This window comes from Scyliorhinus torazame, chromosome 17 (genome assembly GCF_047496885.1).
Source record: "Scyliorhinus torazame isolate Kashiwa2021f chromosome 17, sScyTor2.1, whole genome shotgun sequence".
Lineage (NCBI taxonomy): Eukaryota > Metazoa > Chordata > Chondrichthyes > Carcharhiniformes > Scyliorhinidae > Scyliorhinus > Scyliorhinus torazame.
Genome location: NC_092723.1, coordinates 146,355,546 through 146,373,626, shown reverse-complemented (window position 1 = coordinate 146,373,626; position 18,081 = coordinate 146,355,546). Strand labels below are relative to the sequence as shown.

Here is an 18,081-nt window from a genome sequence, read left to right as displayed (position 1 = left end):
GGGTTGAATAGTCTCCCTCATCTGTAACCATCTTGTGATAATGAAGGGCAGCACAGTGGCACAGTGGTTGGCACTGCTGCCTCACACTGCCAGAGACCCGGGTTCAATTCCAACCTTGTTCACTGTCTGTGTGGAGTCTGCACGTTCTCCCCGTGTCTGCGTGGGTTTCCTCCGGGTGCTCCGGTTTCCCCCCACAGTCCAAAGATGTGCTGGATAGGTCGATTGACCATGCTAAATTGCCCCTTAATGTTCCTTAGGCTAGGTGGGGTTATAGGGCGGGGGGAGTGGGCCTGGGAAGGGTGATCTTTTGGGGGGGGTCGATGCAGACTCGACGAACCCAGTGGTGTCCTTCCACACTGTAGGGATTCTATCAAACTTCCATGGATTGATCAAAAATAAAAACAGGGGCAGCACGATGGCGCAGTGGTTGGCTGTGCTGCCTCACAGCGCCGAGGTCCCAGGTTCGATCCCGGCTCTGGGTCACTGTCCGTGTGGAGTTTGCACATTCTCCCCGTGTCGGCCTGCGTTTCATCCCCACAACCCAAAGATGTGCAGGCTAGGTGGATTGGCCACACTAAATTGCCCTTTAATTGGAAAAAATGAATTGGGTACACTAAATTTATTAAAAAAAAATAAAAACAGAACCGAAGAGGTGAGTAGTCGACTTTGCGCACAGGCAAAGAGCCCGCGGGTGCTGGACTTGCCACCCCAGTGCTCGGTGCAAGGTATGGGACACTCGGCTGGGGGTGGGCAACCGTCTGCAAGGGTGGGCCGCCTTGGGAGGGTGGGGGAAGCTAGCGAGGCGGACATTCTGCCGACACCCTCAGCCATGGCCGTAGCCGACTGCGCGAAGCCTTGCACACCTTCACTAATGGTGCCAACGTCGTGCACCAGGCTCCCCACTGCAGTCGTCAACCCTAGCAGTGTTGGCTCGGTGCCACCCATTGCCGGCGATATCTCCAGCGTCCGTAACCTCTGGGACTCCTCAAAGCGGCTGGAGTGATGCTGACATCTCCCTCTGAATGTCCCGGCTGCTGCCTATCATCAGCTCCGGGTACCCCTGTATCACAGGCTCAGCATCAGGCTGAGACCCAGCTGGAGAGCTTTTCTTGAGGAGACACAGAGGAGGCATCGTTCGCCACACATGTTCACAGTGGTGGGCGGGCGGGGTGGGGGGGGGGGGCGGTTGGCGACATTGGTGTCCACTCATGCTGCCCAATGTAAGTCATTGACCTTTTTCCGACACTGAGGCCAGCTCTCCTGGTCACACTCCCTGAGCTCACAGCTGCCGCCACCTCGTCCGAAGCTGCACTGGCTACCCTATGGCTCACCCTCCCTTGGGGGAACAGGACAGCCTTTCTGACCTCCACTGCATCTAGGAGCCTCCCCAGGTCAGCATCCCCGAATCTTATTGCTGGTTTCCTCGGCGCCATTGTTGCGAGCTGGCTGGGGTTGGCTGAGCAAGTGCAGCTGAAATGTTGCTTGACCTTGTTAGCAGGGGGCTGGCGAGCGCGCTCCCGACGGATCACCTGGCGAGCCTTCATTTGCGGCGAAAGGCCTGTGAGGTCCCATTAAGTGAACCAATTAACATTGAATGCATTGCTGGGCCGAGCACGGGGAAGCTCACGGCAATTCCCACTCTCTACCACATGTAGAATTGTTTCCGGAGATTCCCGCTCCTTGGTTCTGTTCCATTGACTACCAATCATTTTGCCAAAGTCACTCTTTCGAGAGGTGGACAGGCCGGTCTTGACGTTTGCGTGGGCAGGGAAGGTGGCCAGGATAAGGAAAGTGGTGCTCCAAAGGGGGCGGCAGTCTGGGGGTTTGATTCTTCCTAACTTGTTATGCTATTACTGGGCGACGAATGTGGAGAAGGTGGGGGGCTGGAGTTCAGAGGCGGAGGCTTTTTGGGTGCGGATGCAGGCGGGTTCTTGTTAGGGGTCAGGGTCACAGGCGCTGGCAACGGCACCGCTACCATTCGCCCCGGTGAAGTACTCGGGTAGCCCTGTGGTGGTAGACACGCTGAAAATTTGGGGGCAATTCCGACAGCACTTCAAGATGAGGGCAGGGTCGAGGATGGTGCCATTAAGAGAGAATCATGGGTTTGAACCAAGGAGGATGGATGCAAGGTTCCGGGGATGGGAGGAGAAAGGGGTGAATGAGATGAAGGATCTGTTTTTGGAGGGGCGGTTTGCAAGCTTGGAGGAGTTGGGGGTGAAGTATGGGCTCCAGCATGAAGAGGGGTTCAGGTACATGCAGGTGCGGAATTTCGCAAGAAAGGTTTCCCCGAGCTTTCCGGTGACCCCGCCCTCCTCATTGGTGGAGGAGGTACTGTCGGTGGGGGGGGGGGGGGGGGGGCTGCTGGAGAGTGAGGTTGTTTCAGCGATCTACAACAGGATTATGGAGGAGGACAAGGAATCCATGGAAAGGATTAAGGCCAAGTGGGAGGAAAAGTTGGGGATGGTGTTGGAAGAAGGATTATGGTGCGAAGTGCTGCGAAGGGTCAATGTCTCGGCCTTGTGCGCAAGGCTGGATTGATTCAATTAAAAATGGTGCACAGGGCACACTTAACAAAGGCAAGGATGAGCCATTGTTTGAGGGGGTGGGGTATAGTTGCGAGCGGTGTGGGAGGGACACAGCCAATCATATCTATATGTTCTGGTCCTGACCGGAGTTGGAGAAATTTGGGGTTCGTTTTTCAGCCCCATGTCCGAGGTTCTGCATGTGGAATTGGAGCTGGGTCCCCTGGAGGCCATATTCGGGGTGTCAGACTTGCCGGAGCTGCAGATGGGAGCGGGGGCAGACGTTTTAGACTTCACCTGGTTGATTGCTCGAAGGCGGGTTATGTTGGAGTGGAGGGTCAGCTTCCCCCCCTTGGCGTGGCTAGGGGATCTAATGGAGTTCCTGTATTTGGAGACGGTGACATTTGCTCTCAGAGGGGCAGATGAGAGGTTCCACCAGAGACAGGGTTTGTTTGTCTCACATTTTGGGGATCTGATTGCCGTCAAGGGGTGTGGGGGGGGGCGGGGGGGGGGGGGGTCGGGGGGGAAGTGCAGTTCGGTGGGAGGGTGGCATTGGGGTTGGATTTGTTTGTGTGTTGTTGAAATGTTGAAAACCTGAATGAAAATATTTTTCAAAAGTCTCCTTATATTGGCCAACAATTGTTGGACTTTCCCAATCCCCGTCTGATCCTCAGCAACAACTCCCAGCAAACATTTCCCCAAATGAGTTGCACGTATCTTCACCAGTAACTTTCAACAGCGATATGGGCAATATGACCCACACTCCTTTGGATCCTTACTCTTCTCCAGGATTAGAGAGATTGAAGCCTGTGCCAATGTGATCGGCAGCACCCCCCAGGGTAACAAATCATTGAACATCCCCAGTAGATGTGGCCCCGCTCCGTCACAAATTTTTATTAAAATTCCACTGGGAATCCATCCATGCCTAGAGCCTTCCCAGACGGCATAGAACCAATGCACCTCATAATTTCCTCCAGTCCGAACAAAATTTCCAGCCCCAGCATTTTCTCCCTCTCCACTACCGTGAAGTCCAAACCATCCAAGATTTGTATCATGTCAGAACCACCCTCCAGAGGCTCCAACCTGTGCAACCCCTAGAGGAGATCTCAAACACTCTAAGCGGCCGCCTGCCGTCTCAACTGGTGAGCCAATAACTGACTGGCCTTCTCCCTATGCTCATAGAACACTCCTCATACACAATGAAGCTGGCCATCTGCTTTCCCCGTCGATACCAATTTGAATTCTATCTGGAGCCTCTTCCTCTCCTTTGGGGTAGCCAAGTATTGTCGGTCCATTTCCAGAATAGCCTCTAAAACTTCTGTCTCTCTATTCTCCCCTCCTTATCTCTGTCAGCATTAATCGAGATCAGCTCCCCCCAATCACCACCTTTGTCACCTCCCAGAGCATGGAAGGTGATATGTCCTCGCTTTAATTAAAATCCACATACATCCCGATAGCAGAGGCTATCCTCTCTCATGGCCCCTCCTCTGCCAACAATGCCACATCCAACTTCCAAGGGGGTCGCTGGGTGCAATCCCTCTCAAACAAATCCACATAGTGTGGCGCGTGGTTGGATATGACAACTGCTGAATATTCTGACCCTACCTCTCAAGGGACCAGCGCCTTACCCACTACAAAATAGTCAATACTGGAGTAAACCCAGTGCACCTGTGAGAAAAAGAACTCCTTCTCCCTCGGGTGTGTAAATCCCCATGGATCCGCACCCCCATCTGCTCCATGAACCCGAGCAGCTCATTCGCCACCCCCGATATCTTAATGGATGGTTTGAGATCAAGCCCACAATTAAAGGCTCCCCCTCTCCATTATCAGCCAATGAGAGTCCAGTGACACGGCTGCCAGCACCATCTTGATGACCTACGTGTACTCCCAATTTGGTGCGCACATGTTCTCCAAAACCACAGGAGTCCCCTCCAGCCTCCCATTCACCATCACGTAACTGTCCCCCGGATCCACCACTGTCACCCAATGAGAAGGCCACCCTCTTGTTGATACGCACCGTGGTTTCCCTCGTCTTTGTGTCAAAACTAGAATGGAACTCTTTTCCCACCTATCCTTTCCTCAACCTCGTTTGATCCCTAATCCTCAGGTGCATATCCTGTAAGAAAACCACATCCTCCTTCAAGATCTTTAAATGGGGGGGGGGGGGGGGGGGCGGCACATGGCACAGTGGTTAGCACTGCAGTCTACGGCATTGTGGACCCAGGTTTGAATCCCGGCCCTGGGTCGCTGTCCATGTGGAGTTTGCACATTCTCCCCGTGTCTGCATTGGTTTCATCCCCACAACCCAAAGATGTGCAGGTTAGGTGGATTGGCCATGCTAAATTGCCCCTTAATTGGAAAAAAGTAATTGGGTATTCTAAAGTTATTTTTAAAAATTAAAAAAAAGATCTTTAAATGGGCAAACACCCGCGATCTTTTAACCGGCCCAATCAATCCCCTCACGTTCCATGTAACCAGTATGGTCCGGGGCTTCCAGGTTCACCTACCCCCCCCACAAGCTGATCAGCCCGACTCACAAGGGAGTCCAGCAGGGCACTGCCTCGTCCAGATTCCAGACGCACCCAAGATAGCCATCGCCACCCACTTCCACCCAGCAACTCAACAGAGACCTTCACCATCAGCAGCCCACCTCTTCCCCACCCCCTTCTCCTCTTGCCCACTCAACCACCGCACCCCCCGACCTCAAACTACCTATCCCTCCCTCACCCACCAACCAACCCCCCATCCTAAAGAAAACCAAAACCACCTTGGCTTGCTATCCCAACAAACAAAGAAACCAGGTCCCCCAAATAACCAGCCGCGTCTTTTTCCCCCCACTCCACTTCCATTAACCAGCGCCTCTGCTAACAGGGTGACTCCCACCTGCGGAGAAACGTTAGTTTTATTTTCCAAAATTCCACACACAGCCCCCTATCCTAGCCAGATCTTATTTTTATACACCGTACCAATCCATCCCCACACCCACTCCCCATCACCCCACATTCCCACCCGTTCCCAATAATTGCATTGAAACATCAATAACCATATACCAAACACAGGGTAACGGATATTACAGAAATAGACAAAAAATACCAGGAAGTTCCAGTGAAAACGAAACAAAACACCCATCCAAAACTTCACCACACAACACATTGAAATGTCTCCCAGTCCATGTTCCTTGACAAAGTTGTTTGCCTCCTGGAGCGTGTCGAGGTAATGGTCTCTGCCCCCATGCGTGACCAACAGGCAGGCCGGGTACACCATTCCGAACTTCACCGTGCTCCTAAAAAGCCGACTTGGCCTTATTAGACCCGAGCCTCTTTTTGCCAGATCTGCACCCAAGTCCTGGTAAATTCCAACAGTGTGACCTTTCCACTGTTGTGTCTCCTTTGCCCACCTCAAGATCTTTTCTTTGCCTAGGTACTGTGTAGCTGGACTATGATCACGCATGGTGGCTCCCCTGATCTGGGCTTCCCCCTCAACGGCCAGTGGGCCCACTTCATGAGGGTGTGCAAAAAACCTCTTTCCCCCATCAGCTGCCTGAACATCTTTGCCACATACTCTGTGGCCTTTGCTCCTTCTATGCCCTCAAACAGTCTGACAATCCTCAGATTTTGTCTTCTGGAGCGATTCTCCTAGTCGTCGATCTTGACCTTTTTTGCCTCTCCGCCATCATCATAATCTCTGCCTCCACGGAGGCAATCCGATCCTCATGACCTGAGACCGCCTCCCCTGGATTGGCGAACTCAGTGCCTCTAACCGCTGCTCCACGCTTTCCAGAGCTGCCATCTCAGCTCGGTCACTTTTGCCAGATCGTCCGTGAACGCCTGCCGTTGCTTTTTAAACTCTCCTGTCAGAAACTCCACCAACGGGCGGCACTGTGGCACATTGGTTAGCACTGCTGCCTCACATCGTTGAGGACCTGGGTTCGATCCCGGCCCTGGGTCACTGTCCGTGTGGAATTTGCACATTCTCCCCGTGTCTGCATGGATCTCACCCCCACAACCCAGAAAGATGTGCCGGGTAGGTGGTTTGGCAACGCTAAATTGCCCCTTAATTAGAAAAAAATAATTGGGATTTAATGGTAAACCTGCGTTAGCAGCAGGTGGCATTGCTGCCAAACCTATAAAAGTATCAAGCATCATCATGGATGCAGAGATCTTTCAATTAGGCACTTTACCACCTAATAAACTCAACATTGCATTCAACAATTACAAACTGTCATCTCTGATTCCTTTTCTTTGCATGTGTCAGCATTTTCTGACCTTGCTTATGGCTGACAGCCATTCATTGTTCTGTTGTTCACACCTCCTCTGGACCCATCTTTTGTTTCTTTACTTGCCCCATTATTCCCTTTGCCTCTGCTCCACCAACTCTTCAGTTAATTAATGCCTCCCATCTTCACCCCCATTACAGACCTCCCCTTTTTTTCCCCACTCTCCGATCTCACCAAAGTAAAGGCTATTACATTTCGAACTTAACTCACTTCTGATGAAAGGCCATTGACCTGAAACGTTAACTTTATTTCTCTCTCCACACTTGCTGCCAGACCTGCTGAGTATTTCCAGCATTTTTTGTTTTTATTTCAGTTCTCAGATTATTCGTCATTGTGCACAATTCCTCAAGGTAGCATTCTCCCCTTCTGCACCCAGTACCACCCTTTTATCCCTAACCCTTCAACTCTCCTAACCCCAAGTCTAGCCCTATCCTTAAACACCACCATTAGTAAGCCACAGGAACCACCAAATTAATCAACTAAACAGAACTGGTTTATTGGCTGCATGAACTAACTGATGGAATGGATTTTTGTTCATTAGATTCTAACTAGCCTCTTCTCCGGACAAACCATGAAAATCATGTCAACAAAGAACAATACCGTCAGCCGTAGATACCAGGCTCCAACTGTGGCAGCCAAATTCCAACAGTCTCTGATGGAACTGGCAGAGAAGATGGAAAGGTAAGTTGAGAACATGGAGACAACGCTCACTCCCTCCCCAACCCAGCATTACACTCTCCCATTCCCTTGACCCTAATCCAAACTATATTATCCCCCCTCTTAGCTCAGCCCTGCACCAGCACCCTAACCTCCCAACCCATTAATTCCCTAACCCAATCCTTAAACCGAACCCCTAACTCTAAATGCTAACTTAAAGCTTAATCCATACTGCTTTGTTCCCAGCTCAGCTCTCATTTCAAATCTAGCCCTCTTACCCCTAATACTCGCCATCTCCTGTCTGACTGTTCTGGCCATGCTGGTGAATCTGAGTCTGATTTGAAGAAGAGCATCACATTTGCTTAGAGTCCTGACCAGCACTTTCTTTTATTTTTATAAATTTAGTGTACAAAATTCATTTTTTCCTATTAAGGGGCAATTTAGCGTGGCCAATACACCTACCCTGCACATCTTTTGGGTTGTGGGGGCGAAACCCACGCAAACACGGGTAGAATGTGCAAACTCCACATGGACAGTGACCCAGAGCCGGGATCGAACCTGGGACCTCGGCGCCGTGAGGCTGCAGCACTAACCACTGCGCCACCGTGCTGCCCTATTAAAGGGCAATTTAACGTGGCCAATCCACATGCCCTGCACATCTTTGGGTTGTGGGGGTGAAACCCACGCAAACACGGGGAGAATGTGCAAACTCCACACAGACAGTGACCCAGGGCCGGGATCCTACCTGGGACTTCGGTGCCGTGTGGCAGCAGTGCTAACCACTGTGCCACTGACCAACAGTTTCGCCTCAATCAATGGTTAAAACAGATGAACCAATCGTTTATCTCACCACTCTTTATGGGAAGATGTCTACAAAATTGCAGCCATGTTCGCTGACAGAGAACCATCCGCTGCATTTTAAAGTAAACTTATTATTCAGCCTCTAAGATTTTTTGCAATGTGATAAGGCGCGATATAAATACAAGCCTTTCTTTTAATTATTTTCCTGAAGCACAAGATTAATTTGATAAACTGATAATACCTATTCTGTTTTTTTTGCAGCTGCAATCCTTTTTTTGTCCGCTGCATCAAACCAAACAACAAAAAGGTAACATGGACGAATAGTGGGGCAAGGACATTCCCCTTGGGGTTTGGGGAATGTATTAAATGAAGATCAATGTCTCCCACTGGTTTATAACTGTGTCTCTTTTCAGGAGAAGGTTAAATGATGGGGCCAAAGGCTACATTCTAGCAATATTGAAAATAGTGGAAGCACTTAGATTCTTAAGGGAATTAAGAAATTGAACTTGATGTGTAATATGGAGATTGGAATAAGCTCTCATAGCAGAGGACACGGACACCAGCGCAGGAGCAGAAACAGTTATCTAGGCAGTCAGAAGTGAGTGGGAGGGACTGGCGCAGGAGGCACACTGCAGCTAAACCTCAGGCAGAAGTGGATGATTATTGGAGGGAGCAGTTGATTGAGGGGATTAATGCTTTGCCCAGTCAGATTGATCGCACTCTTTGCCTCTTCCTTGCTCTCCTATTTTCTGGAAGGGAGGTCAATAAAGGAAGTAGTAATTCAATGATATAAAGTTGGGTCTTTTAAAAGTCTACAGTTTGAAAAAAGAGAAAGCCAAGGAAGGAAAGGAATTAATCAGTGTGAGACCTTGGGGAAGACTGACGGAAGAAGGACAACGCGGTCACTATAATTTCAATGCCACAAAGATGCAGTGAGGTGGAAGAGAGTGTGGGAGGGAATATTTATAGTCCAGGAAGAGCAAGAGAGGAATGATCAAAGAAGATTGACCATCTTCTTTAATGGGATAACGAGCGGTGAGAAGGGTCTCAGCTGGTGAAGACGGTGAGTAATTGAGTCTGATGGAAGGTTCCAGGTTTGATTCAGTCTGTGTTGATCTCAGCCTCACTGGGTTTGAAAGCCACAGTGACCTTCACTGAGCGCTGGATGCATATGGATATTGGTGAGACCAGCGTTGAGGTCAGATGTGATTCCTCCAGACGGGCGAACAGCATGTTGGCACTCGCACATGAAGCTACTGGAGCGTGTCATGGAAGTGTTTGCTAGCAAGGAGTTAATTTGCCCTGGAGAGGAGGAAAGGGCATAAAGCAAGACGAGAATTTGCGACAGAGGTTAGAGGAGAAAGAAGGACAATCTATCAGGTGACAATAATAAAAGCAAAATATATGTTGGATGCTGGAAATCTGAAAAAGAAATCAGAAGATTCTGGAAAAATTCAATAGCACTGGTAGTAACTGTGGTGAAAAACAGAATTAGTGTTTTGAGTCCATATGACTGAAGAAGAAACATACGGAGTCGAGATGTTAATTGTTTCCCTCCGCAGATCCATCAGATGACAAATTCGAGTAAGAACTTCTCCCTTTCTGCAGGAATCCGAACTCTTTGAGGTCGATGTTGTCAGCTCGCAGCTGCGGTATTCTGGAGTTTTGGAGACGATCCGTATCCGGAAGGAGGGCTATCCTGTCCGCATTACATTTGATAATTTCATCAAGAGGTCAGTGTGGGATCTGTCTGCTTGGATGCTGTTTGACGCTAAATGTACTAATTTTCAAATGATGGGTCAGGATTTTACAGCCCTCCTCGTCCAGTGGGATATTACGGTCTCGCTGAAGTAAATGGCGATTTAAATAGTCGCTGCATCCGTCAGGGGAAGACATGCCATGGCGGGGCTGGGAAACCCTGGCCATGATTTCTATTAGACTTGTATAATCAGATGACCAAATCTAAAAAAAGATTACTGAGGGTTGTGCTCCACGCTCTGGGGTCTGAATTTGATTCCTGTCCAGAATGATGGCAAAAAAGTCTTATTGTCATGATAACTGTAAGTGAATTGGGGAATTGAGTTTGTTCCGTTTTCAGTTTTACACCTTTTGTTACCAATTTTAATGGTAATGATGGATCAAAACTCAAAGTGCACAGCAGCATAAGCTATGAGCAGACATGGTCAAACATAAAGTAGTGGTTAGGTGCTGATCAATTTGGATTATAAAGCCTGCAGACTTTAGAATAAAGGATAAATTGAGGAAGGTGAAGCGTTCCACCGCTTTGAGACCCCACCCCCACCCCTGTAGGTTCCCCGGCAATGGAGGGTTCAAACAACAGGAAAACTTGTTGGCAGCTGGGGGAACCAGAAGATCCCACCACCGGCCAATGGCGGGCTGACTTCGCCACCGTAAAACACGTCAGGGGGGGAATGGAAAATACTGCCCTATGTGCTTTGAATTCAATGCAATGAACCGTCAAACAGCGGAAATTTCAGAGGAAATGCTAATCTATAACTGAACAGTAGACAATAGGAAGATTTACATTGATACAGGAGAATATGAGCTTGTGAATTGGATTGAAGCTAAATATAGAGATCATTCTGCAAAGGTAATGTCTGATTTCTGGGGTTCTCCCCTACCCGGCGGGGCGGGGGAATCCGGCGTAATGGAGTGGCGGGAACCACTCCGGCGTCGCGCCGCCCCAAAAGGTGCGGAATTCCGCACCTTTAGGGGCCAAGCCCTCACCTTGAGGGGCTAGGCCCGCGCCGGAGTGATTTCGGCCCCGCCGGCTGGCGGGAAAGGTCTTTGGCGCCACGCCAGCCGGGGCCGAAGGGACTTCGCCGGGCGACGCATGCGCGGGAGTGTCAGCGGCCGCTCGTGGTATCCCCGCGCAGTGGAGAGGGTCTCCCGCCTCTGCTATAGTGAAGACCATGGTGAAGGCGGAAGGAAAAGAGTGCCCCCAAGGCACAGGCCCGACCGCCGATCGGTGGGCCCTGATCGCGGGCCAGGCCACCGTGGGGGCACCCCCTCGGGCCAGATCGCCCCGCCCCAGGACCCCGGAGCACGCCCACGCTGTCTGCTCCCGCTGGTAAGGTAGGTGGTTCAATCCACGCCAGCTGACCAGGGTTGACAGCGGCGGGACTTCGGCCCATCGCGGGCCGGATAATTGCCGGGGGGGAGCCCGCTGACCGGCGCGGCGCAATTCCCGCCTCCACCGATTCTCTGGTAGCGGAGAATTCGGGACCCGGCGGGGGCGAGATTCACGCCAGCCCCCGGCGATTCTCCGACCCGGCGGGGGGTCGGAGTATCGCGCCCCCTCCGTGCCTTACCACTGTGTCTATTTGAAATTTGGATAGATGCTGCACATGATTTCCACACATTTCAATTAAAAGCAGATAAGTTGGGGGAGAATGCACCCACATTTTTGAAACATGCTCATTACCTCTTGAATTTTGCAACTCCATTTTTGCTTTTTTTACCTCAGGATGTGGGTGTTGCTGTTGTGTCCAGCATATATAATTCATCTCTAGTTGGCTCGAGAAGGGGATGGTGGGTCAATTGTAACTGATTGCAGGGCCACTTCAGGAGGCATCAAGAGTGAACCACGCAGCGTGGGACTGGAGCCATTTGGAGATCCAACTGCTGGGGTGAAGTACAATAGTGAGCCAGTAAGGGTTTGCAACCTCTGACACCATAGCGAATGCGACTGCACCCCTTAGCCTAGGCTGCATCAACCAAGGTGATAGAGGGGGAGTGACGTACCTCACTAATTCTGGACTAAAGAGAAATAATCAGACAGGATCACCACTATGATTACTGAGATGCAAGATTAAAAATTCCCAAAATGTGCAAGTTGGCTGAGGGCAGTTGGAGTAACTTCAACCTCCTTCTTCCAAAATCTTCCCTGATTCTGCCTTAACTAGATTTCCTCCTTCAACTTCTCCAGTGTCTTTCCTGCCAAATCGGGCCCCCACTCCATTACGGTCTCTAGTTGGAAAATAATATGAATAAGACAGGCAGTGGATAAATGAACTGAGAACTCTTGCAACATTTTAGAAAGGGAGATGCATGAATGATAAATCAATGCAAAACCAAAGGGCTTACATTTCTACATTTTACAACCGCCTTTATTTGGAAAACTTAGTTTGGTAAATAATCACTTGTTATAAATGGATAAACTGTATTGTTACCCAGACAGGATTAATTATACAAACTTTTCTTGCAGGTATAAAATCTTACTGGGACTCACAAATCAGATAAAGGCAGATGGCGAAAACTGTGTAACCATCTTGAAACAGATCGTTCCTGTTAGCAGAGGAATGTACAGCATTGGACTTACCAAGGTCTGACCAGAAACAAATCCATATGACAATCTCCAAGCCACTTCTACATAATCTCTGTTACTGTCCCTACTGAAGGGATTTCCTTGTGCATCAATTGCCTAAACCACACTGAATGGTACAGACATTTTCCACAATCGCACCTAATATTTTTTGCTCCATTTTCCTCTCCTCTATTCAGTGTATTTATTCTTTCTGGGTATCCTTCCACACACATTGACTATCACTTGGGTACAGTTCCACACACATTGACTCTCACTGGGATACAGTTACACACACACTGACTCTCACAGGGGTATAGGTTCCACCCATACTGACGTTTACTGGGGTAGAGTCCCACAGACATTGACTCTCACTGGGATACAGTTACACACACACTGACTCTCACAGGGGTATAGGTTCCACCCATACTGACTTTTACTGGGGTAGAGTCCCACAGACACTGACTCTCACTGGGGTACAGTTCCACACTTACTTACTCTCACCAAGGTAGTGTTCCACACACTGACTCTGGCTGGAATATTGTTTCACACACACTGATTCTCACGGGGTTAAGATCCACACACACTGACTCTCACTGGGGTACAGTTCCAGATATACTAACTTTTGTGAGGGCCACGAAGAATCCAGCACGAGTTTTAAGGATACAAAGTAATAACATTTATTTACAATAACATATGTGTATTATATATATCACAGCAGCAGCTTCCCTTGCTGTACACTCCTTCCTGCTGGTTCCAAACTGGCCAGCTTTATTTATACATGGAGTTTACTAATGGTTTCTCCGCCCCCATCATTGGGGAAGCTCATACTCCCACAGGATTGTGGGATTGTCATTAGTCCCCAGCCAATGGTAAGCAGGCAGGTTATGACACTAACCCTCACTGGGGTACAGGCTCACACACACACTGAACCTCACTAGGATGCAGCTCCGCACATTGACTGTTACTGAAGTGTAGTTCCTCACACTATGACTCTCACAGGGTTACAGCTCTACTCACACTGACTCTCACATGGTTACAGCTCTACGCACACTGACTCTCACTGGTGTACAGTTCCACGCACACTGAATCTCACTGGGATTCAGTTCTACTCTTTTGTGATTTTGGCAGACTCCTCCGTGATTGTGGCTATTCTTTTTTTAACTGTTAACTTTTAAAATATCTGTAATTTGGATATCTTTTCCTTTTTTTTAAATCTATGCAGGAACTTATAAAACAGCAATAATTCATTCTCTTACCTGTTTTTTAAAAAACTTTACAGGAATGTTCCTCTACTCTGCCATTTTTTCTTTTGTAAAAAGCATTTAACTTGTTTTTTGCCATCTGCTGAGCCCCTGGGACTGCTGCCTATTCTGCATTATAAGTACTGCTTTTTTGTAAATTAGCTCACCCATTTTGTGATCTGTCCAGGTTTCTTCACTCTGTGTCACTTAGGGTTATAGCTTCTATTTTTTGTTATTCTGCTCGCCTGCCTTGTGAGCTGACCATGTTCCTTCATTTTGCATTACTTTGGGTCTTGCAATAGATCTCCACTCACTCAGGTAGATTCCTCAACTTCCAAGTCTGTAACAAAGCTTCTTCAACTGTTCCTAAATTTTGTGTCTGAGGCACTTGTCTCTCTGATCAAGCTTCAACTGTTTTTAGATTTTCAAATCTTGAAATTCTATTCTGGGTTCATTGTTTGGTAGTCTTTAACTATATACAGATCAAAGTTACTGCCAGGCATGGTGTTCTGTCATGCAGGTTGGTGCCTTTTAGGTTGTTCTCGGAGTCTATTACCATGTGACTCTATACATCATACCATGGGAAATGCTATTCTCCAGCCCTATGTTAACCCTTACTCTGCTAAGCACCTTTACATTACAAAGGCATGCAGGCACATCTTATCACATACCAAATACTGGACAGTGAATATTACTGGAGATTGGGGTAAAATTCAGTTGAGTTTATGTTGAACAATATTAGGAAAGTAACAAGCTAGCACCTGGTTTTGTTTCAGCTTTTTCTCAAAGAGAATTTATATCACGCCGTGGAGATCAAACGGGACGGACTTCTGCTCATTGCCTCCCTCACCCTGCAACGCTACGCACGTGGATTCTTCGCACGGAAACGCTACAGGATGCTCCGGCGAACAGTCATTCTGCTGCAGGCGTCTGCCAGAGGTTACCTCACCCGGTAAGATAAAAATCCAGAGCCTAAGAAAGTAGAGATTAATCTGGTGTCAGCACCACAGAATTTAACAGCCATAATGGCAGAAGTAGGAAGATCAACTTGAAAGAGAAAATTGTTCAGGAAAAACAAACTGCAATATTACTATATATGTATTTTAAAAAAGCTTTTTCAACTGCTGTAGGAATCCCAAATGGTGTATGTTGCCTTCCGCTGCCAGACTAGAAGAAGTTCCTCCAAGGGTAAAGAATATTTTGGGGGGAGAAGAAGAATTTGTGGCCCAGGTGGAAACCAACGCGATTGAAAAGAAAAGGGTTGATGCCTTGCAGTCAGAGTTTCAGGAGCTGAGGAGGAAATTAAAGAGTAGGGTCTCAATGGCAGTAATCTCTCTATTGCTCTCAATACTATGCACTCGTGAGTATAGGAAGAGTGGATAAAACAGATTAATGCATGGCTGGAGAAATGGTAGAGGAGGGAGGACTCCAGCTCCTTGGGGAATTTGGATCCGTCCTGGAGCAGGAAGAACCATTTGAAGGTGGACAAGTTGCATCTCAACAGAGCTGGAAACAATGGACACGTTTGAATCGCAGAAGAGGCACATATCAGGCTCCGTGCTGGAAGAGGCCTCAACCGGCAGCTGTTCAGTATTGGTTTCCACAATCAGGCGTGATGGCACCTCGGGTGAGTCTCGAATGCCATTACAGCCCCCTGGGTGGTTGGGGAGAAGGCAGGGTAGTACTCTGGCACTCCCCTGACACCGGGCACTTTGGCATTGCCAGGGCACCAGGGACAGTGCCAGGCTGCCCAGGTACCAGGTTGGCATCGCCAAGGGTCGGGGCCTGGGGGCGGGGGGTCTATGCCCATGAAAGGGGGGGCAAGGGGGGGGGGTTTGAAGAAGCCGTAAAACATTTAGAGGGGTGTCCTGAAATTGGGGGGGGGGGGGTGGGGGGGTGTAGAGATCAGGGCAGCCTTTCAAAATGAAACCCGATCTGTGAGGAGCCGGTCTTGCTGGCGAGCCCAGCTCCCAGTGCCGGAAAACTTTCAAACTAAATTAGGATTGTTTTCATTGGAAAGACGGAGGCTGAGGGGGGACCTGATTGATGTCTACAAAATTACGAGAGGTATAGACAGGGTGAATAGTCAGAAGCTTTTTCCCAGGGTGGAAGACTCAATACAGGTGTCAGAGAGGGGGCAAATGTGAGCCTGTCAAAGGTGAGTTAGTATTCATGTACATAAGCACATGCAGCATGATAAAGAATGTTGGTGAGTTGCGGGCACTTGTCACCACATGGAACTATGATATTGTAGCAAAAATAGAGACCTCATGGGAACTTAATTATTCTTGAACACCTTGTATTCAGGAAGGGAGTAGAGAGGGTTGGAGGTGTTTGGGGACAGGCTGGGGAGAGATTTTGGTCAGTTGGAGTCTGGCAAGAATTTTTACCGTCACCCGGCCACCTGCCCCTACCTGCCCTGGTCCACGTGATATTGCAGTCACACATTCAAGAACAAATTTCCGAAGGCTGAATGTGAAAATGGAGTCTTTGTTCTGTGCATTCTTACTTTAATCTGCACCTTATGTTTCCTCAGGATTCAGCAAGCTTATCCAGTCAGCAGTTTAACCATGCAACTAAGTGCGGCACGCGGCACAGTGGTTAGCACTGCTGGCCTATGGCGCTGAGGAGCCAGGTTCGAATTCCAGCTCTGGGTCACTGTCCGTGTGGAATTTGCACATTCTCCCCGTGTTTGCGTGGGTTTCACCCCCACAACCCGAAGATGTGCAGGATAGGTGGATTGGCCACACTAAACTGCCCCTTAATTGGGAAAAAAAAAATAATTGGGTCCTCTAAATTTATTTTTAAACACCATACAACTCAATTTCAAGTTGAATTTCCAATCTGTATGCTTAGCTAGTCTCAGTTTGTCAATGATGAGGTGTTACAAGTAACCTCAACTCTTGGGACATAATAAAAGTGACTTGTTTTTCGTTACTGCCGAGGGCTCCCTGTGGACTGCGCATCTCAGGCCAGGACCCAGTCAGTCCTGGCTTTGATTCCCTCCATGGAAACTTCCTGTAGTCATATATAAAATGGCCAGTGAAGCGACAGATGGGAAAGTCTCCAGCACCCATAGATCTCTACACTGGTACTCATGGTACTCAGCAGCAGCACCCATGGGTGTGCCTAATCAAGGACTTGCACATTCGGGAGGGGGGGGGGGGGGATTGATTAAAAAAGAGAGTCAAGATTTGAGATTATGGCGGCATAAAGATAAGGGTACCTGAATCTGTGACTGCAGCCCAGTAATTGCACTGGGATCCTGCTCTGCAGCGTTGACTCCATCGGAGTTTGCAGGATAAATAGCAGAGCCGAGTTTGTGTGGGACTTGCACATAACACTGCCAGTACAGATGCATGCCCTTAAACCCAAATAAGCCTTCACAGCCAGAGATCCAGTGCTTGCCCAGCATGGGTACGATGTTGCCCAGATTCAATCCTTGACACCCCCCCCCCGCCCACCCCCCACTTTCAGGGATCTCCTTCCCTGACTAGGCCATGACTCTTGGGTGGGGCCCATTTACACTCATCAGGCAGCCTTAATCCTCGCTGACCTTAGCATCCTGGTCTCTGAGGGTAAGGCAGATCACAAATGAACCATGGAGGTGAAAATTCTGGTATCAAGAAATCCTTTACACAGGGACACCCATTAATGTTCATTGTCTAGTGAGGGGAGAAGTCATGTTCTCATAATCTGTGGGACCAAGCATAACAAAGTTTGTCATTTTCTAGAGTTATTTAAAGAGGCCAGTGGAAACGATAGAAGCAAGATCTTCTCTCATTTTGCTCCTTGTTTCTCTTGACAGGAAGAAATTCCAAAAGTTTAAAGAAAGTTTGATCAAAGTACGATCTATTGTGCTCATGTTTACGAATCGTAAAAGATTCCTCAGAGTAAGTAAGAACATTGAGTGCACTAATTTACACAGTACCATCCTGGACTCTGTCAAACTAGTACATGTCAGAATGGTCCAACTGATCCGTGCCTCCCTGGCCCACTTGATCCGTGTCAACCGGCCCCACATAATCCATGTCCAGCTCGCCCACATGATCCGTGACCACCTGGCCAACATTGTCCATGTCAACTGACCATCGTGGTCCGTGTCAACCTGACCAACATTATTATTTTTTTTAAATTTAGAGTGCTCAATCATTTTTTTCCAATTAAGGGACAATTTAGCATGGCCAATCCATCTAGCCTGCACATCTTTTTGGGTTGTGGGGGCGAAATCCACGCAAATATGGGGAGAATGTGCAA

At 48.7% G+C, this 18,081-nt stretch overlaps 1 protein-coding gene across 1 annotated transcript in view; it reads left to right on the top strand.

Annotated features, from left to right (window-relative positions):
* The window catches only part of myo15aa (myosin XVAa), a 198,675-nt gene that overhangs the window by 61,435 nt on the left and 119,159 nt on the right, over positions 1-18,081 (top strand). The window contains exons 17-22 of the mRNA XM_072481241.1: positions 7,340-7,479; positions 8,518-8,563; positions 9,865-9,989; positions 12,485-12,602; positions 14,601-14,776; positions 17,633-17,717. Coding sequence (XP_072337342.1) covers positions 7,340-7,479; positions 8,518-8,563; positions 9,865-9,989; positions 12,485-12,602; positions 14,601-14,776; positions 17,633-17,717 — 690 coding nt within the window. The remainder of the gene's footprint in view (positions 1-7,339; positions 7,480-8,517; positions 8,564-9,864; positions 9,990-12,484; positions 12,603-14,600; positions 14,777-17,632; positions 17,718-18,081) is intronic.